The sequence below is a fragment of the Dunckerocampus dactyliophorus genome, chromosome 5, assembly GCF_027744805.1.
Source record: "Dunckerocampus dactyliophorus isolate RoL2022-P2 chromosome 5, RoL_Ddac_1.1, whole genome shotgun sequence".
NCBI lineage: Eukaryota > Metazoa > Chordata > Actinopteri > Syngnathiformes > Syngnathidae > Dunckerocampus > Dunckerocampus dactyliophorus.
The window spans coordinates 9845453-9866514 of record NC_072823.1 but is presented as its reverse complement, the minus strand read 5'-3'; the positions used below and the strand labels follow the sequence as shown (position 1 = coordinate 9866514).

General features: G+C 41.7%; 2 protein-coding genes across 5 annotated transcripts in view; one reads left to right on the top strand and one right to left on the bottom strand.

Annotated features, from left to right (window-relative positions):
* furinb (furin (paired basic amino acid cleaving enzyme) b) overlaps positions 1 to 3438 on the bottom strand; it is a 92870-nt gene extending 89432 nt beyond the window's left edge. For both annotated transcript variants that reach the window (XM_054775363.1, XM_054775365.1), the window contains exon 1: positions 2692 to 3438. The gene's annotated coding sequence lies outside the window, so the exon portion shown is untranslated. The remainder of the gene's footprint in view (positions 1 to 2691) is intronic.
* accs (1-aminocyclopropane-1-carboxylate synthase homolog (Arabidopsis)(non-functional)) lies at positions 1430 to 20825 on the top strand. Of its 3 annotated transcripts, none has more exons than XM_054775360.1 (19): positions 1430 to 1493; positions 6046 to 6714; positions 7008 to 7747; positions 7837 to 7896; positions 7988 to 8058; positions 8147 to 8216; positions 8627 to 8693; positions 9097 to 9194; positions 9555 to 9626; positions 9776 to 9876; positions 11224 to 11313; positions 11421 to 11466; positions 11610 to 11751; positions 12100 to 12242; positions 12399 to 12552; positions 13855 to 16257; positions 16331 to 16528; positions 17801 to 17992; positions 19635 to 20825. In XM_054775360.1, exons 2-16 carry the CDS (start codon positions 6072 to 6074, stop codon positions 14271 to 14273), a joined length of 2916 nt encoding a protein of 971 aa, XP_054631335.1. In that variant the 5' UTR covers positions 1430 to 1493; positions 6046 to 6071; the 3' UTR covers positions 14274 to 16257; positions 16331 to 16528; positions 17801 to 17992; positions 19635 to 20825. The 3 variants fall into 3 exon arrangements, with proteins under 3 accessions (XP_054631335.1, XP_054631337.1, XP_054631336.1); XM_054775362.1 differs by having other exon boundaries at positions 13855 to 16177; positions 19635 to 20824; XM_054775361.1 differs by lacking the exon at positions 1430 to 1493 and adding an exon at positions 5737 to 5927.
* Positions 20826 to 21062: the final 237 nt, after the last annotated feature.

The window sequence follows — 21062 nt, the reverse complement described above, 5'->3', positions numbered from 1 at the left end:
CACCTCCACGACGACATGGGGGAAGTGTCAAGGGAGCCATTTTATGAGAAAGGAACTGGAGGAATATGTCATGAGAAATTGCCCATGTGTGAAGCAGAAGAAACCTGTTGCACATGCCCTTCCATCACTTCAAGCTAACCATTAGACTTTGTGTGCATCGACTTTCTACACCTTGAAACAAATGGAGTGGATATGACTACATCCAGGTCCCAGTGGATCATTTCACAATGTTTGCTCAAGTGTGCCGGACTAAAAATAAATCTGAACGAACAGCAGCTGAGCGCATTTTGAAGATTTCATCCCACGCTTTGGTTACCCAGGTAGATTGCACCATGACCAGGGACGTGAGCTTGAGAATGAGCTCTTCAGGACCCTCCGTGAAAGAGCAAGGATTGGACACGTACAACTCTCGTCCAACACTTTAGGCTGCTGCTCCGGCGACCTGACCTTGGATAAGCAGAAGAAGATGGATGGATGGACATTTAAGCTGTGAAGGAACAGGTAGCAGAGAGCCCTGTTTATGTTGTCCACCTGGAGACAGGAGACAGAAGACCAGAGTTCAGCACCGTTACCTGCTCTTACTAGTTAGCAACCTTCCCATAGAAGTGCCATCCCAGGCAAACACATGGGTACCAAAACAAGTCAAGCCAAGTCTGCGCCGAACAAGTGACAAATATGTCAGACAACTCAAAAGTGACACAAGTGGATCAGATTCTGAGGACAGAACTGTAAGATAATAGCTGAAAGCTCCTGTGAAAGAAAAAGAACGAGGCAAAGAAACCATTAACCTGCACCTACCTGCTGCTCCCCAAACACGAACAGCGCCTGTAGAAGTACACAGACATGTCAGAGTACCTGAATGTACCATCTGAGACAGGTAGTGAACTGGGGGACCCTTTAATCCAGAGAGAAGAGAGAGTCCCGCGCAAACGGGGGACACCACTGACAGGGTCAGGAGTTCAGGCAGGGAAAGGAAGCCTTAGCAAATGTTTACATACAAGACACTACGGGAACCCTCATTGCAACCTCATTCCACTGTTAATACAGTTGCCACACTTACGCCACCTTGATACCTTCATGGGCTCCTTTTCATCTTCCACCATACACACCTTACACTCATATAATGTGCCATTATTGTATTAAAGGTTTGTGAATTTTTGGTTTTGTGTTGTTAGACAACAAAAACGTTATGATGTTGTAAATGTCAGTGGCCATTCCTTTTGCAGGGGATTATGTGACATACAGTAATGTGGTCACATTAAGTGATGTATTTATTATTCTTATGTGTATATTTGAGGATTCAAGAGCTTTGTGTCATTGTATGAGCATTCATGTTGGAAGTTCTATCTCCATTCGTTTAATCACTAGGAGGCATTTCCGCCTCAGTGAGCCTATGGTACGGCAGGCATTCTCCTTCCGGCTTCTATCAGACAGAAGCAAGAGAAGACAACACATCGTGCTGCTCGCCTTATCATTTCTGTGTCCTTTTACAGGTCAGTATTGTGTCCAATATACACATAATTGATACTGATAATGTGGTTGTATAATATTTAAGTGAGTTTTAGTGAAATGTTTATTGGACGACGTTTGTCTGGTGCACTTTAAAGGTCCTTAAATGTGCCGTGATTCACATGACAAGAGCTAGCCTAACTGCTATACTTTATCTCGTGAACTTGGTAAAAGGTAATGTGTTTTGTTTGCAAGGCACAAACTTAAGATGTATTTTTGGCTCCCTGCACATTATGAACGACTTATGTATAATATGTTTGCAATATGTTTGCAGTGTTTAGGACTTTTGAATATGTGGAAAACACTCGCCAACTATCATTTTCTTTGGAATTGTTATTCCCTTGCACTACATTGGCCCTTTGAAGTGATAACTGTTCCTTTACTGCATATGAATACCATGCATGTAAAGTGAATGAAAATAAATTGTGACAATAAAATCAGACAGAAGCGAGAGAAGACAACACATCGTGCTGCTCGCCTTATCAAATCTGTGTCCTTTTACAGGACCACAAAATCTGACTATGGGGCAGAGGCCTGTTACATTTTTTATTCTTTCTCTCTCTGTTAAAATAAACCTACTCAAAGATGTCTAATCTTACAAAATCAGCAGAAGCTCAAAAACTATTTCACCCACTGTATGTATGCAATGTATAAATAAATAACAATGTATAATAACAGCACCATCACTGTGATTTTAAAGAGTTAATAGTAAGGTGCAATGAAACTAAAAAATGACACAAATGGCACTAGGTTGGATCTTTTCTATTTTTCTCTGTTTGGTGACCTTGAGCCCACGATAACATCCCCACTCACAGATAAATCATAGTGGTTGTTACAGAAGAGCTGTAAAATTGCAGTGACAGCCAAATGAAATTAGATCTTAAGTTTGATCACTAGCCTTTGTTTGTTGGTTTACCCGGACGTCACTTTTTTTTTTTTATAAGAGACTTACCAACCTGCTTATTTATAGACACAAGCCTGCTTTTCCATAAATCAGACCCACCCTGAATTTACTACTTTACACTGACACATGTATTTGATGAGCGTGGTAGCGTGATTACGGCGTGGATAACTATGAACAATGCATGCACGCATTGTGTGAGCGCAGCTAAGGAGAAGGAATCGCAAAGCAAATCATAAATCATAAAATTACCATCATAAAAACAAGCAAATGAGTCTTACCTTCGACAAAGTTCAGAGAGGAGGCAAGGCGGATCGGAGCCGCTTCATTATGGGGCTCAGTCAAGTCCCCTGGAAGAAAGAGCTCTACCTGCAGTGGATCACATCGCCTCGGAGGCACACTGGGAACGGTTTCACCTGACTGGATAGACTAGTGAGAGGCTTGTCGGCAGCGTTGACTGGGACTTGAGGCTAAAATAGAATTGAGGTTTCTGCTAACGCTTCGGCTGCTACCACCCACTTCTCCATAGCTGCCATCCCTGCTGGGCACAATGTTTACTAGTAGTTTGTAGAAAGGAGGAAAAAACGAGACCTCATGCCTCCATGTCCCCTTCTCTCTTTTTCTAGGCACTTGCCATTTAACTTTACATCTATCTTAACGGTTCAAAAACACGACATCTAGATGCTAGCTTGTCATCCACGGCCAACTTCCGTGGATGATTCTATGATTCTATTTGCCGGTTAACTTCACCCTTCCAAACCAATTCTTTTTTAGGATTAAACGACGTTCTTCTCATGTAAGAGTCACGACTGCTTGCTAACGAGTATACTCTTCGTGCGTGCACAGCGTAGATAAAGAGCGACAATAAGGGGAAGAAGAAGCTGTATGAGAGAAGGATGCCCGTGCATGCAGTGTGGCGGTTGACGACTGGATGAATGACAACAAAACAGCTCCTTTGTCCAGGAAATACGTCACACTTGGAGCGTACTAGACGATAGTGCATGCTTGATTGATGTCGCCGTAATTACTCACCCTTCCATGCTACTATGAACAGCTCTTAGCCTTTGAAATTCAAAATTTGTATACATTTTCATTGTTGGAATTTTAACTTTGGCTAAAGTATAACCACATTTATCATCCAGGGATTAAAATTTGTCGAGTAAAAAATACACAAAATCAATGCAAATCATAATGTTATTGTTATTATTAATATAAGTATTACATCCATCCATTTTCCAATGCTTATCCTGTTCATGGCAACGGGGAGCTACAGCCTATCCCAGCTAACTAACACTGGAGACAGGTGGACTACACGATAGACCAGGGGTCACCAACACAGTGCCCGCGGGCACCAGGTAGCCCCCCCACGACCACATGAGGCGCCCGCAGGCCTGCTTTTCATTCAGGTTTTCAGTTAATAATGCGAGAACACTAGAAAGAAAAGTATTCTGAAACATAAAATGTGACTTGTGGATACCAACATTTTGTGAATGTTTTGGTAAAACAAGCATATCTGATTTGTTTGGGTTGAAATAAGGTATGAAAATCATTTCTACAAAAATGAGTAGCTCCTGGCCATTTTCATTTTCTAAAAGTAGCTCTCGCAAGAAAAAAACGTTGGTGACCCCTGCTATAGACAATCACAAGAGCTATTCACGATTCAGCAATCGCAGCCTGCATATCCTCAGATTTCTTATTAATTTGTGAGAAAACCCCCTACTCGTGCTTTTTCTCTCTGAAAATAAACTGTTTTTTTTCCAAAAAACCCCCATCTCATCCACTCTAAGTCAGTAGTAATTTATAAATACGTGATAATAAAGCATAAAATGTACAGCATACGCCATTGATGTATGTAATGTAAGATGGTGGAACTATTTGGGGCTCTAGCAGCACTAGCTTTTGACAGTCAGCTTTGTTGCAGGGCCGCCAAGTGGTTAACATGTTGGCCACACAGTCAAGAGCTCTGGAAGATCAAATCTCCGTTGGGCATCTCTGTGTGGCATTTGCATGTTCTCTCCCCGTACATGCATGTTTCTTACAGTTTCCTCCCACATGTTTAAAAACAGGCATGTTCGGTCAGCTGGCGACTCTAAATTATCCATAGCTATGAATGTTAGTGTGAATGTCAACACTCAGTTCAGGGTGTACCCCGCCTCTCGCCCAAAGTCAGCTGGGATAGGCTCCAGCATACCCCCGCGACACTAGTGAGGATAAGCGGCATAGAAAATAAATGAATGAAAGGATTAACGTTGTTGCAATCCGGCCTCAAAACTTGCAGGGAAATGAACACAAATTAATATATGATCTTAAGTCGTTACTGGAATTACAGCTGGCAGGCAGTATGGATTTTGTAGATGCGGCACTGGAGGAATGCCTGCATTATTGCTGCCACGTTTTGGCGAACGCTAAGGGGCATGCATCTCACCGAGTAGGCGCGATTAGCAGGCAGTGCTTGCTGTTTCATCCTGTTGTCTGCATTTGAGGAATAATGTCAAGTTTGAAAGCAGCCACTGCGTGTTTCTCTAAAACTTCTGTAGCGTCAACTATTCACGTTTTTTTGCGATTCACCTGGCAGTCTAGGAGCCTAACCCCACAAATAGGAGGGGGGGGGGGGGGGGGGGGGGGGGGGGGCTACTGTCATATTCTATATCTATATCTATATTATTTTTGTTATTGTTGTATGTTGTATTATATTCGCTCATTGAAATGTAACACAAACATAATAGAGGCTGGCATAATATAACATTCAAAGTGATAAGATGTGTGCAAACAAAATAATAATAATTCGAATAATAATTGTCTTCCTGCCGCATTGTGGTTAAAGTCTCTTTTAAGAGCATCTCTGGGTAGAATTTGCATATTGGGGACTAAATTGTCCATACGTGTGAATGGTTGTTTGTCTATATTTGCCTTCTGATTGACTGGTGACGAGTCGAGAGTGTCGCCGGCTGTGATCTGCCCTAGCTCCCCAGTGACCCTAATGAGGACAAGTGGTATAAAAAAAATGGCAAGATGGGTTGTTTTTATGTTCATGTGTGTGTCCGTAATTCTATTTAAAAATATTTATGGTTCATGGCAAGAGAGTTATTGCATCCAATAGGGCGTTCCTATTAAAAATAAATGACAAATTCACGTAAAACGTCATGTGGATAGACGCTTGTGTCTACTGCAGTGTGAGAGTGCCATCATCTGGATTCTTAGTGTAATTGCATTTGAATTAAATCACTGACACCCCATAGAGGGCGCTATAATGCAACCTTACTTTGGCTCGCATGCGCGCGCGTCAACCCTGTTCCCTTAACACGGGCCAAAGTTATCCCGGAATAAGGCAGCACGCATGTGCAGCCAACCCGGATGCAGTTTTTTTCTGAGTGTTTTACCAAATCCAGACAGTAAACACGGAATACGAGATTCAAGCTGTTCCAAAGGCCATTTCAGTTACACGCCGCGTCATGTTGGTCACCTCAAGGAGAAGAGGAAGTGCATCTATTTCGTAGAGCTGCACTTTTGGTTTACGGTGGGAAGAAGCACAAACCGCACATAAATCACCATCCCCTGACTGCTTTTTAATGCAACACAACCAAGTGTCCAAGTTGCCATTACAACGCCTAGCTTGTGTGTTCACGTCGTTACAGATACCAACTCGTAGCGGCGCCAGAGGATGGACCCTCGCGGCCGGAGGCATGAGCGAGGCAGCAACTGGACCGACCCGGAGATCGTGGAGCTGCTCCAGCTGTGGTCCGACGAATCCGTCCAGATAGAACTGGAGAGCTCGTTGCGCAACCAGCGCGTGTTTGACCGCATAGCACTCGTCCTGCGCGAAAAGGGCATCTACCGCACGGGTGACCAGTGCAGGGAGAAGATCAAAAAGATGAAACTGGAGTACCGTCGCATTAAAGACAACCACAAGCTGAGATCCTGGAAATTTTACGATGTGATGGACCGGGTTTTAGCTAATCGACCGGCTATCACATACTCTACTCTGGGTGGAACAGTGGTAGCTCAGCAGGTGTTTCAGAGCCCATGTGGAGGTGACTCGTACTTGCAAGGGAACTCTTCAGCAGGCTCTTTCGGTCCAGCTTCTTCAGGAGGGTTTCTGTTTGGCCAGCCCCCTAAAGTTGGAGACCCCCTGGATGTAAAATGTGAGGATGTTGAGGAAAGCCTGTTGAACACAGATGTTGCACCCCCGGAAATGTACTACCGATCAGGAGATGAACAGGAAACAGATGAACAATCTTTACTAGGAACGGAGGACACATTGGGTCAAGGAGAACATTCTGCTCATGCAAGGATTTCACCTCCAGGTAACTCATTGTAAATTGCAAAGTTTGTAAATTTAATTTGCAAACAAAAACAAACCAAAAAAAAAAAACAAACAGAAAATAAATTGACCAAAATATCTCACCTCTTGTTTCCCCATGGCTGTGGCTAGGAGCAAGATGCCATTAATTAGCTCCCCACTCAGAAGATGTAATAATAATACAGTAGTACCATGTCATACTTAGACTGTGCAATAGCAAAATGCTTGCCATTTTTATAACGTGACGGTAATTGTGTGAAAATTGTCAATTCATGTTTTTTCTCATGTCCATAACAGGTTTAACTGACCTGAACCTTGCTGGGTCTGCCTCCCAGTCTGGCAGTGTTCCTGTGCCACATGACACATTTAAAGAAGGGGTCCGTCCCTTGGCGGCTGTAAGGCAGAGGAGGCGTCGGCGTGCAGGCAAAACCACATGTCGCCACGGGAGTGGTAAATGTAGCAGCCAGGGGCCCCTCGACAAAGCTCTGGCCAGCTTCCTCATCTGGCAGAGGTGCGCTGAAGATCGCCTCCTCACTCTGGAGGAGGCGCGGCTGGAGAAGGAGCTGCAGGCTGATGAGCGGAGACGACAACAGGAAGAGAAGAGAGCGGAGCAAGAGCGCCAGCATGAGCTGCGCCTGTTCAGCATGCTCACTGGGGCTTTGGTTGCGGTCAGACAGGGCGCTGCGACGACAGCAACAGCATCCACCAACACTTCTGTCTCCCTGCTAGATCATCAGTCAGCTTTATTGATCGCACCAACGGCCTCCACTGCACCATCCTCATCTCCAAAACATCCTCAGGCTCCCACTTCGCACACTGTTTGCACTAAGGGGTCAATAAAGTCAGGTCAGCCCCCCTCTGTCAAGTTCTGCACAAAGTCTGTGGGTGGATTGGGAACTGAGAGAGGAGTGAAGTCTCCTGAGCTTAGTGTGTACCTGTCCAATCGTGGTAACAGTATCCAACAACATCAAGGCATTCTCCAGGAGGGCTTTGCTCAGTACGGAGTGAACCAATATCATGACACCGACAACCCTAATGTGAGTCTTTTTTTAAACTAGTATATAGAGGTAATGACATACTTTGTTCATAAAGTCCTTCTTTCTTGTGTGACATCTCTACCCTCTAGGGTGTCATCAACATGGGCACAAGTGAAAACAAGCTGTGCTATGATCTTCTTCATAAAAGGGTGAGATATGTTAAATGCGTTCCATCTGAAGTATCACCAGTAATGGCATATATTTTGAATATCTTCATTGTCAAAATAATTTCAATTACAGTTGACCCAACCTGATATGCTACATGTTGACCCAGCGCTCTTGCAGTATGGCGACTGGAGGGGACATGCATTGTGAGAGATTTGCCTTCATTTAGAATTAAAAAACAACAACACTTTTGCCACTTTTAATGCCGCTTATTTTTCCATCTTGTTCTTTCAGCATGAGAGAAGAGGTTGCAAAGTTCCTGACTGACTACTGCCGTTCTCCAAACCCACTGAAAGCTGACAATGTGAGTCAAGTGGCGTTTTATCGGTATTGCTTGAATTAAAAAGAGGTGTATGGCTGTTGGCGTGCAACGTAATCACACATCTTGTGCTTTTGTGGACATGTTGTATTCATACTTTGTCAGTATGCACTGTTTAAATAACTGTATCATCATTATGGCTAAATGTGCACCCCCTCTGCAGCCAGTCTCCATTCAATTGATTTATTTTTGGGTCTTAAGCATTTAGTAAGCAGCTGGTCTTCAATCAGCTTATTAACTACTGTATGTAGTACTATGTTGTTTGAGCAGCCAATTAAATTTTAGTAACTTGATGGATTTATGCATCATCAGGCCTCCCTGTGTCCCTTTATTACCTCCACCAATGAGACTATTTCAGGCTCTGAAATATACTGTACATGTGTGTATTTATTCAGGTTGTGGTGATAAATGGATGTAGTTCCATTTACTCCTGCATTGCAGCAGTTATTTGTGACCCAAAAGGTGAGTACACAAATATACATAATATACATTGTTTGTTTTTTATGTTACAGTCCATGTTCTATAAGAGAGAGTGGGAAAAGCGTGAGTAACAAGTTAATTTGGGTAATTTATGACATGATTAGTCATACCGTATGGTTTTGTAATTCATTGTTTGTCCCTTTTTAAAATAATACTTGCAGTCACTTTGCCATAGAAATAACACTGATATATACTGTATACTACAGTGGCTTACATTTAGAATAAATAAAAAGTACATTATTTCTAATTTAAACAGTAATCACATTTCACATTTTGTGTTAGATCATTTATTTTGAAATTATCTGTGAAAGTTGGTTGTCTGGTTATTATTGAGTTTATGTTGCATTATCTATCCAATCATTGTGTGTTTTTATCATTTTTGTAGATGCCATTCTCATTCCTAGTCCCTTTTATGGTGTAATTACTGAGGACCTGCAGTTATATAGTGATGTCAAGTTGTTCCATGTTCCTCTGGCCTGTGAGGTAGGAACAGACATCTTGTATGCATTGTGATTATATGGCTTAATATTGTGCTTCCTTGATTACATTTGCAATCAGAAGTTTATATACATTACACTCAAAATTGGCATCAATGTCATCTTAATTTTGGCCTTTTAATTATTTTAAGCATTGCTTTTCTGTGTTTTTAATGATTAAAAAAAAAACACACTAGAAGATTTGGGTGCAGTTTGGCATTTGTGCCTATTACTGGTCTGGATGTAAACTGCTGATTGCTGATCTGTCATGTTGCACTTCAGTTTAAGCAGCACCAGGTGATGTTACACTGCTGGTTTCTGTTCATGATGCCAACCTTCTTTTTTTTTCTCCTAAAAACATTGGTAGAATGAAGGTGGTCGAATTTTCCACCTCACAGTCAGCAAACTGGAAGAAGGTCTACAAAGAGCTAAGCAAGAGGTAATCCATTCATGCATTTGTTCTCAGATTATATTTAAAGAAAAACCCTTCTAAATACTGGAAGCATTTTAGAAAAGTACACCAAATGATGTTTTATTGTCACACTGTGTTCCAAAGTTACTAAAGAACGACTGTTGCTATCCATATAGGGGGTAAATATCCGGGCTCTAATACTGATGAACCCCCATAACCCTCTTGCTGAGATCTACACCCCAAAGGAAATGCTGGCCTTCTTAGAGTTTGCCAAAAGGTGTGTTTTGCTTATCTGTTAACTAGGGTTGGGCAACGAGTCTCGAGCATTACCTCCCGTGATTGTTCAAATTTTTCGATTCCTAGTTTCGATGCCCATTTCGCCGACCGGAAGAAATAGCGGGCAAACGTTTGGCTTAACTACAGTACATAAGAAAGAGCAGTCAGCTCAGTCAGCATTTGCAACACAATGGTACTTTGCAAAGGAGGGGGTACGCCCAACATGATTAAACACGACTGGATTCATAGTGCAGAAATAACATGAGTGCCCCACTTTTTCATGCGCTACGTCGGACTTCCAGGTAGTCACAATCAGGGAAGTCCAGCAATAAATAACGTCTGTCTCATGCCAACGTAACCGAGGGTTCCAGGATACTCGCTGATGTCATGGAAGTTTGGTGTAAATAAAGGACGGGAGCTACGGCTACGGCTAGGCAAGTTTCTTCATGTGCACAGTACGTTTCTATTGGCAACAGTCAAGGGACCTTTTCAACCCCCACAACACACTTCTGGCCTTCAAAATAAGAGCACTTTGGGGTACACCTTGTTTACTTGTGGTAACAAAATAAGGGTGCCATAAAAAATAGCTTACACCAACATTGAGGCAGCAAACCAAGTATAATACTTTTCAGAAGTAAACATCTTTTGTGAAAGTGTACTCCTGTAAAAAGAAACTTCCTAACATTTATATTCAAGTTGAATGGTTTTATATTTACAGCATGTACTGGTTGAAAATAGCACTGAGAAACGCATAGTAAAGTTGATTTTAAAAAGTTCATATTATTAAAAATCATGGGGAAGTTCGAAATTTCATCCAAAAAGAGCTCTGGTTAGCACCCTCATTTAAAGCACGCAAATCAAGAATTGTTAGGAACCGGAAGTTAAACGAGGAATCGGAACGGAATTCAAACGATGCCCAGCCCTACTGTTAACGCATGCTGTGGTCTACCATAACATGGAATCCTCCTGGCCTGCAGTTCTGCGGCTGATTTGAACATCTTGCTGGGACACCGCTTACAACTTTGTCATTTTGCGCAAAGCCACTGTCTCACTCTCTTTATCACTCTCCTTAAGCATCAACATATTCCCCAGTGCAGCCACGTATTCAGGCGTGCCATGCATTATCAGTTGTTTTCTAAATGATCTTGCCATCTTTATAGCCATTGTAGACCTTCACAGGCACAGAGCTGCCATAAAGATAAACCAAATTTCTTTTTCATAGACGCACTGTACTTCACTGAAGTAGCTATTATGCATTTATCTCATATTTTCTTTGACTTGAACAATTCCCATAGATGATTTACTATATATTGTACGTTGCAATAAATATAATTGTCTCCTGCTTTAGAAATGAGCTCCACGCCATCATAGATGAGGTGTACATGCTGACGGTGTTTGATGAATCAGTTACATTTCACAGTGTCCTCGGTCTGGAAAGGTACAGCGTTAACCTATCCTCTGCATGATTACTCTTGTAGACCCTTCATCATGACAATTATGGCTGACGATCGCCTCTTAACTGCTAATGATGTGCCCTTATTTCAGTTTGCCCGACCCACAGAGGACACATATAATGTGGGGGCTGAGCAAGGTACGTGTCGTGCTGCACTGCACTATGTAGAGGACTTTTTTTTTTTTATCACTGCTGACAATACTGTTAATTCTCTGCTTTTCCTCACTGAAGGCACGCTGTCACTGCTATTTTACTTGTTGACTTCACCTTGTCCTTTCCAGGACTTTGCAATGGCTGGAACCAGAGTAGGCACACTGTATACTGAGAACGAAGACCTTGTTAGGGCTTTGGCCAAGCTGGGCTCTTTCCATGGTGTCTCTGGGACCACACAGCACCAGGTCACACAACTTCTTCAAGACAGAGGTACCATGATATTTATGTCTTTTATACACACATTTTACTTGCAGCATACAACAAAATGATCCTTTATTGCACGGCACACATGGTTATTTTGTCAGACCTGCCAATTTACATTTTTGTGTTGTTGACCAAGACAAAAAAGTGTATTGGACTGTAAATCCTCTTTTACAAAGCATTGTTTTCATTTTGAAATGCACTTAATTATGCAAACGAGAATAACCTTATGTATTTTTTTTCTGGTGGTGCCTGGCTTGAGGCTTAAGGTTATATACTCTAGCTTGTAGCTTTAGCTTTATCTTCTTTACCTGTGCAGCATGTGACTAATTGACACTTGACACTGTCATGCTGTAGAATGGATCAACAAGGAGTTTCTGCCCGAGAACAGATCCAGATTGAAAGCTGCTCACCGCTACGTGACAGATGAGTTGCAGACAATGGACATCCGCTACCTGGACAGGCCCACTGCTTTGTATATCTGGGCTGACTTCAGAAAGGTAACCTTACCAAGGTCACATTGTGATGCTGGATGCTGGAGTTGATAATCAAATGCTAATTTGTGCAGAGGTAATTGAGTTGAGGGTGGAAAGTCATTGTCATTAAAACCCTTGTATTGTGGAGGCTTGATGTTGCTTCCTTGTCTGGTTTGTCAGTTCCTCAGAGCCCCGTCATTTGAGGAAGAGTTGTTTATGTGGCGCTGCTTCCTCAAACACAAAGTGGTATTGAGCTGCGGCCAGGCCTTCCATTGCTCTACGCCCGGGTGGTTTCGCATCGTCTTTGCCGACAAGCAGCAGCACCTTCAACTTGGTCAGTCATTATCTATACAGTAATATACAGTCATCCTTCGCCGCTTTGCGCTTTGAATTTCACTCTATCACGGGTTTTTCAGAAATATATGAATGAATAAATCATGCTCTGTCATGTTTGAATACGGCCTATTATTAGTCAACAAATATGCGTATTTAAGAAATATGTTTACTATGTATGTTTTGCCTAAATTAAGTGTTTTCCAGCCAGAAAAAATGGCTTATTGAACTAAAATACAAATATAAGGCATTCAGAAGACACATCACAAGACGCTGTGATTAAACTGTATGTACAGTAGTACTCTACACTGGTCATGACGCATCATTAATGTTACTGTAATGTTCGGTGAGACACACAAGCACCAGACTTGATCGCCAAAACAACAGGCTTTTATTACAGATTTTAATGATCTCCCAACAGGCACAATAATCCCTAACATGGGCTGCTGTTGCGTCACTTCCTATCCGCGAGTCACTCTGCTCCTCTAGTGCCGGAACACATTTATAGCACACATGAGCACAAGTCTCATTTCATGCCTATCAAAAAAAAACATATTTAGAATGTCGTAAAGAGGTTTTCTATGCTCTCATTTATGACTTAAATGGCTTATTTTCTCATATGGTGTCTACCGTATTAGGTAATACAAGTGTAAAGTTGACTATCAGGGTGTTATTTCATGCCTAGAGAGCTCTAATCATGTTAAAAACCGTATTTAGAATGTTCTAAACAGGTTTTTTATGCTCTAACTATGAAAGTATTCAATTTATAACTAAGGAATCCTACTTCGCGGAAACTCACTTATTACAGTCGGGTCTGGAACCAATTGACCGCAATAAATGTGGGATTACTGTACAAGCTATAATGTGTATGACAGTGTTTTTTTGTCCACAAATGTAACCAGTACTAGTTACAAAGTAACACTTATGTATCTTAATACAAATGTATCAATTTCACTCCAAATGCTGATGCACAATGTGCTACAGACTTTTTTGGGGGACAATCCAAGTACTCTATCTGAATACTGTCTGAATATTCTGTCTGCCATTAGGGCGCATTACAGTGTACATGCCTATAAAAAAAAAAAGAGAGAGAAGGTAAATATTCAATTTTTTTCCCCGGTAAGTCAAGTTTATAGCATCAGGTCTACAGCTTCAGTATGGCAAAATACTGTATTTTTTGTCAGGACGTTGCTCCAAAACTTGCACTCTATCATTTGTCAACTGCAAGAAGAATGGGTGAACAGTTACGCTCTTACTGGATGATTAACACTTACAGACTTGTTTTGTGTTCATTTTGTGTTAGGCCTGAAGAGAATTAGAGAAGTCTTAAACGAAATGCAAGAAAGAAATGCCAACAGGGAGTCATTCGTTACCAAAGAAGCAAGAGAGGAGAGCAAGAGATCAGTGAAAGAGGACAGTGCACATTCAGACAATGCCGTGATTGAAAATTCAACATCATCCCCCGAGAGCAAGTCATCAGACCAGCTGAAGGAGAACGCGAGCCCTGTTCCTGTCACAGGCTTCCTTGGCCCTGATGAGTTTGTGTTGCAGGACTGCCAAGCCTCTAAGCCTGCAGAGAGCCTGGACCTTCTGATTGGTGCTCTGAAGCAGCAAATCCGCTCCTCTGATTGGCTGGAAAAAAATACTCCACAGCAGTCTGCAGGAGAAGACCCAGAGATTTTTGATGTGTTTAAGGCACTGCTGGAACGTGCCCGAAAATAAGGTTTGGACTAACAAGTGGAGTTGTGGCTGCCATATTACACTGGTCCGCACTGAAGAATTTCTCCCAACTTTATTTTGTTTTGTTTTGTTTTTTTTGGCAAAATCATAGCTCAGAGAAGGACAGAGGAAACACAAGGCAACTTTGAGATTGCTTTATATGCCTTAAAGTTTAGTGTTGAATGGAGATAATCAAGTGATCTTTACATGCATAATTAAATGCCAAATGTATCTGCATAAATATATATTCTTTATTTTAATCTTTATATTCTGCCACAGTGGTGTGACGCTACATGCTGCAGACAATGCAGGTTTGATTCCTGGGCAGGGTCCCAACACCCAGCCTTTAGGGATGTCCATTGCCTGTCCCAAGCCTGGATTAATGGAAGGGTTGCGACAGGAAGGGCGTCTGGCGTAAAAACTAAGCCTAATCAAATCATGTGATTGACTCGCTGTGGTGACCCCTAATGGGGAAAAGCTGAAAGACAAAAAAAAACAACAACTTATAAGCACTTTATCATATCAAATGTGTTTTACATTATTTTAAAATGAATTGATTTTAACATGTATTCTGTTCTGTACTGAGACGTAGCATTTTAACAGGAGGGAATAGAGCAGGGGTCACCAACGTTTTTCCTTTTGAGAGCTACTTTTACAAAATGAAAATGGCAAAGAGCTACTCATTTTTGTAACATTTATTTTCAGAGCTTATTTTAAACCCAAACAAAGCAAATATGCTTGTTTTACCAGAACATTAACAAAACGCTGGTGTCCACAACTCACATTTTGTATTTCAGAATGCATTTCTTTCTGCTGTTCTTTCATTATTAACTGAAAACCTGAAAGAAAAGCAGGCTTGCGGACACCTCATGTGGTCGTGGGGGGCTACCTGGTGCCTGCGGGCACCACGTTGGTGACCCCTGGAATAGTGAGTTGTTCTCAAGATGTTTGAGAGTTGAGAGACCACCTCATGTGGTCGTGGGGGGCTACCTGGTGCCTGCGGGCACCACATTGATGACCCCTGGAAATAGTGAGTTGTTCTCAAGATGTTTGAGAGTGTTTGTGTAAGATTTTTTCTTCATGTTGGAAGGGCCTTGCAACACACTCTGTTCTAGTTAGACCTTGATGGGGTTGAAATCAAGGCTCTCAAGTTCTTGTACCAAACTCATCCAGCCATTCCTTCATAGACCATGCTTTGTGCACTGAGGCAGAGTAATGCTGCAGTTGAAAAGGGCCTTCCCACCAATTTGGAAGCATAGAATTGTCCAAAAGGACTTGGTAGAATGAAAACCTGTTCTAGGGGGCTCTAATAAGCCATCCCTAGATTGATTAATCAAGTGGTGACTCTCAACACATTTTCTCATCCATTTCATTTCAAAATTCAGTTTAAACATGATTATGGACAAGAATTTTAATAAACTAAGTGTATGTTTTCATGAAGTGATGCCTCTGTGCCTTTTCTCTTTAACTTTTAAACTTAGTGTGGGCCGTAGCTACAGTTGCACTGCGGAAAGGGAAAGCAAAGGCAGGAGTGTGATGTTGAAAGGCATTGTCATAGTTACCAGTCGAGGGTGGGCTTTCCACACGAAATGTTCCATTGCCGCCACCCAATACCTACAGTTTCTTTTATCTCCCACAAATAAGTTCACAGCTGCCACAGTCTTAAAGTTGTTGTTTTTTTTTTTAACTTACTTTGAAAGTGGTTACGCTTCCCAGTTAATAAAGTAACACACAACTGCTTCCTCAAACGCTACATGGCTGTTGCTGGAACTTTCACTTTCACAGAACATGAGATGGTGGGCCACAGAGATGTCACGGGACTATCCAACAGCTGGGGGAGTTTCCATTGCAGTGGAGGAGGAGTAACACAGGAGGCGGGGTGGTCTGGGGGAATAGTGTGAAAGAGTGTGAGTGAACCAAGAAATGTTTGACGCTTTCCTTTGGCTTTGGCTCTGATTTAATTAAATTTCTAATAGCTTGAACCAAGGTAAGACATTATAGGATTGTGTGAACAATGTATGCTTCACCTGTCATTTTCACCTCTGTGTCTTCCATCTCAGGGTTTGCAAACATGAAGCTGCCAGAGTTAAAAGACAAAATAAGTCGCTTCAGATTTACACAGTCCTGTGTGGGTCTCTGTGGTTGCCTGTGCGTCTCCTATGCCGTCTGGACACCATTCTGGTTAAATGAAAGGGGACTCTGGGCTGAGTGGAATAACACAAAGGATGACCAGGGCAGTGATGCTGGGACCTTCAGTGGTGAGTATCAAGTCACAAATATCGTTTGATGGCTTTCACTCGTGTAACAGTCTGTAAAATACCAATTCTGCCACAAGTAAGACTGAGGGAGTTTTACTGCATGTTTGAAGAACTGTGTTTTGGTAAACAAGTTTGAGCTTGCTGCTGTGCTGTGAGATGCATTCTTTCACCCGCTGAATAGCTCACATTGGTGGAAATGAGACACAGACTTAGCCAGCTGTTATTTTATGTAGCACACATTCACAACAGAATAATTCAGGTTTATGTTTACCTGAATTGACCCTGACCAAAAGAAGTACTGTTATTCTTGATTTTCCTGTCACTGAGATTTATAGGATATACAGTATTTACTAATCGTTCTCTATTGTCCCATCATGATTCATGTTGCAAACTGAGACGTGTCTAAAGTGTAGCCTGGGGGCCATTTGCGGCCCACGGCACATTTTAAAAACATGCTTTAACAAGAAAACCACAGCAAAAATGGGAAAATCTGTAATTTTAAAATAATAAAGTAAAAATATTATGAGAAATCAAAGGAGAAAAAGCTGTAATTTTATGAGAATAACGTCATAATATTATGAGAAAAAAATGTTAATTGCGAAATTGAAATATAGAAAAAAACAAATTTTTAAAAAGTTGTAATACTATGAAAACAAACAAACAAAACAAAGTTGTCATGTTTGGAAAATCTGGTTAGGGAAAAAGTTATCATATCATGGGAATAAAGTGTAAATATTATGGGAATAAAGTTATATTATGACAAGAACGTATACAAAGACTATTTAAGAGGAAAGCTGAAATATTTGGGGGGAAAAAAACAGCAAAAATGGGGGCCGGGGGGGGAAAGAGCACAGACCAAAGTTCATACTAATAACACGCTTTTTCACCAATATGAAAGCTGAGATACAGTTGCTCTTGGCATGTCAAACGTGTTGGTTTACAAAATCAAAGAGGCCATTGCATCTTTTCATTTTTCATTATGTAGCCCTCAGTTGAAGAGGTTTGGACACCCCTGGTCTAAATGCATGTTTTAAGACAATTCAAAATGATGTTGATTGACAAACACTGTATGTTTTATAATGTCACTAGGTAGGTTTATACACACAATGTCCTCTAGTTCATAAAAAAAAAACAAAAAACGAGGTGGGGTGAAAAAAATGCACTAAACATAACACCATCTACAAGCCCAAACAGCTAATTTCCTTTCTGAGCTCCTTCATATTTACCAGTCTTTATTTTGGTGTCTGTGGGGACACCATCATTGTGACGCAGCCCTGGAAGCAGAAAGAGTATTTGGGGTTCTGTCCTTCCTGTTGGCCTTGAGCACGGGCGCTCTCTCGCTGGTTTTCGCCCTCTGTTGGACATCTAAGACGGTGCACTCGTACTCCAACACTCGCTCCCTCCTCATGGCAGGCCAGGCACTCTACCCCACCACCTTGCTCCTCCTCACCATGTTCTCGACAGGTAACAGCACCACACACCTCATAAGACACTGTAGTTGTAGGATACAGTAGTGTTCAGTTTTTATCCCTTAAAATACAGTCTACACTCTACACCCTTATGCACCTTATAGTAATGACTGAACTACAAATGTCACGTGTCATATTTATTATCGCTTTGACGCTAACCTCAGAAGTTTTTACTCAGCCTTCAAAACTCTAGCAACAGTGCAATCCTCAAAACAGACAATAAAAATAGGCAATTTTTCAACACTTTCTTCAATTGCTTGGATACAATACACATTACATTTAAGTCATTTTGTTAGTGTGGGCTGTAGCTACAGTTGCACTGCGGAAAGGGAAAGCAAAGGGGGCGGCAGCTGGGTGACAACACAGGAGCGTGATGTTAAAGGCATCATCAACTGTTAACAGTAGAGGGGGGGCTTTGACACATAATGGTCCGTTGCCAGCACACAATACCTACGGTTTCTTTTTATCTCCCACAAATAAGTGCACAGCTGCCACAGTCTTAAAGGTTTTTTTTTTTTTTTTTAAACTTTTTTCTTACTTTGAATGTGGTTCCTCTTCCCAGTTGCTTGTCCAATTAACCTAACATGCAAGTCTTTGGGATGTGGGAGGAAGTCAGCGTAACCGGAGGGAACCCACACAAACACGGGGGGAACATGCAAACTCCACCAAGAGAGGTTCGAGCCAGATTCAAACTCAGAACCTCCTGGCTGGCACATGTGCAAACCGCACTGCCACCGTGCTGCCGTCCGCTAAATTATTACAAAATTTAATGGATGCTGACGCATGTCTCCAAAGTGTTCTAAAAGTCGCTTTTTTGAAAAACAGAATCTAGAGGGGTCTGGATACTCTCTAAATATAGCGAGTTGCTAATTTGGCAACGTCATCTTATTCTCTGGCAGACCAGGTACATATGAGGTGTGTTAAGAGGCAGACTTACGATGCCATCTACTGTGCGGAGTTGGAACAACAAGCTACATTCACTGACAGTCCCATTATAATGTGTTTGCAAGGGCGAACAGGGTGAACAAATAGCGCCAAGTTCACAAATAAATGAACGTATGGGAAACAGTGATATTGTGCGTACTTACAAAATGTGCAGTACACAACATCAGTATGTTCCCATGCTGGAAAAGTTTGAGTGAACTGATTTGTGAGACAGCGCCCCTGCTGAATTCACCCCGCAGATAGAGCCATCAAATCACTTCCTATTTAAGTTACCATACAAAAAATAAATTAGTAAATATGTGGGGATCTATTGTAATGTAAGGAGAGACTGAAAGAAAGGCTGATCCATCTGCTGCTGGATCAGTCCCACAGTGTTGTTGTCTTGTTTTGTTACTTTCAAATATAGCACGCGAGTCCTAAAAATAGCAGAGTTTTCTGTTAACCTCCAGACGGTCTTTGTTGTGTTGGCTTTGGTTAAATTCAAACAACTTTTACAAATACAAGTAGTCTTTAATGTGTTGCTCATTTACATACCCTCAAGGGCAGCATGTTTTTAAATAGACTTTTTTACTTTCCTTGTTCATTATCATAAAAACCCTTTTGTAACGCTCTAAGCATCCAATAATAGGCCTTCAAGACCTTTTTCTTTTTGTGACGCTTGTTTTTTAACACCTTTTCTCCTCCATCCACAGGTTTCTTTTTCCTTCTCAGCTGGTCACTTTTCAACTATGAGCATTGGGAAGAAATCAGCCAGGACTTCTACTGCTTGGGTTCCTCCTATTGGCTCGGGGCTTTGGGCTGGACCCTGCTGTTAGTTGTGGAAACGATAGTCTTTCTAGCCGAGCAAGCTATTGTACCTGACATTCTCGAAGACCTGGAGAAAGCAGTGGAGTCATGGCGGGTCACCTCTCAGCCGAGCCGCAGCTTCAGTGATGGCTGTTGTCAGCCTGCTTACAGTAACAGTAAACTCCCTTCAAAGCGCTACATGTCCGCACCCGAATACGACAGACAATGGGAATATGAAAACGTCACATGAACACACGCAGACTCGAAGGGAAAGCACTGTTTACTATTGGATTTCTGTGGAATGGACAAATGCCGTGAATGACTGTGATTGTACAAACGAAAGAAAACACATTTTGTTGTGAGAGGTTTGTGCAGCTGTATCATATATTGATTCAGATACTGTTCAACAATAAGTATCCTCAGTTTGTAAAAACAGTCAACCGAGCAATACATCACACAATTACACTCAATTTAGATCAAAACCAAAAATGGCCTCCGGGTATGGTCATTATAGCACTGCTAAAATAAGACAACTAAAAGTGGCCTTAGACTTTTGATTTTTCTTGCCGACTCTTTTCAGATTTATATAGCAATATATTTTTTTTTACATGGTAAAAATAAAGATTTATTATAAATGCTGGAGGTTTCGTCACAGAACTTGGAGCAGACTTGTATCCCCCATGTTTAGCAATTCTGCACCAACCTCAGTCTATTTTTTTCAGTATTGGAGTATACAAAGGCATATAAACAAACACAAATCCAAAACATAACCTCAGCTGCACAAATGCATGTAGTGTACTGTGTTTTGACCTGAAGCACATCAACTATTACAAATAAAAAACAAAAACAAAAACCCATTCTTCTCAGCTAAATAAGCAGCATGTTGTTTTTCAGGTTTTCATCCATCTGCTTGTTGTATCTGGCATAACAATATCTCGTTACATCATCCCATCATGAGTTGTAAATGTGTTGCCAGCATAAAGTTGCAGCTGCCAAGCATTAGGACCACCAGACGACAGACTGACTCCAAAGATATTATTTAACGTCGTCTCGCACATTCCCACAAGGAGACCAAGCAGGGGTTCTCAGCTGCTTATGCTCGCGTTCTCATTGTGCCAAAGTGGGGGAAAATAAGTGGCTCGAGCTTTGCTAATTGTGCGTTAATCAGGTGATGCTCTGATTAAAAGGCAGTTTCGCCCTGTTGGACCCTGCTAATGAGTTTGTTATTAAATCCACAGAGGAATTTTGGCTCTTTCAAATTTAGCAACAGGGTAGTGCTTAATTGCTGTGTAAATGACACGAACGTCCTTGAGGATTGACCTGCATCAGCACTC

Bases quoted from the DNA above. Each gene is read 5' to 3' on its own strand.
- accs (XM_054775360.1), top strand. From the start codon at position 6,072: ATGGACCCTCGCGGCCGGAGGCATGAGCGAGGCAGCAACTGGACCGAC. The intron at 8,059-8,146 runs GTGAGAGATTTG...TTGTTCTTTCAG, and splicing joins GACTGGAGGGGACATGCATT to CATGAGAGAAGAGGTTGCAA. The intron at 12,243-12,398 runs GTAACCTTACCA...CTGGTTTGTCAG, and splicing joins TCTGGGCTGACTTCAGAAAG to TTCCTCAGAGCCCCGTCATT.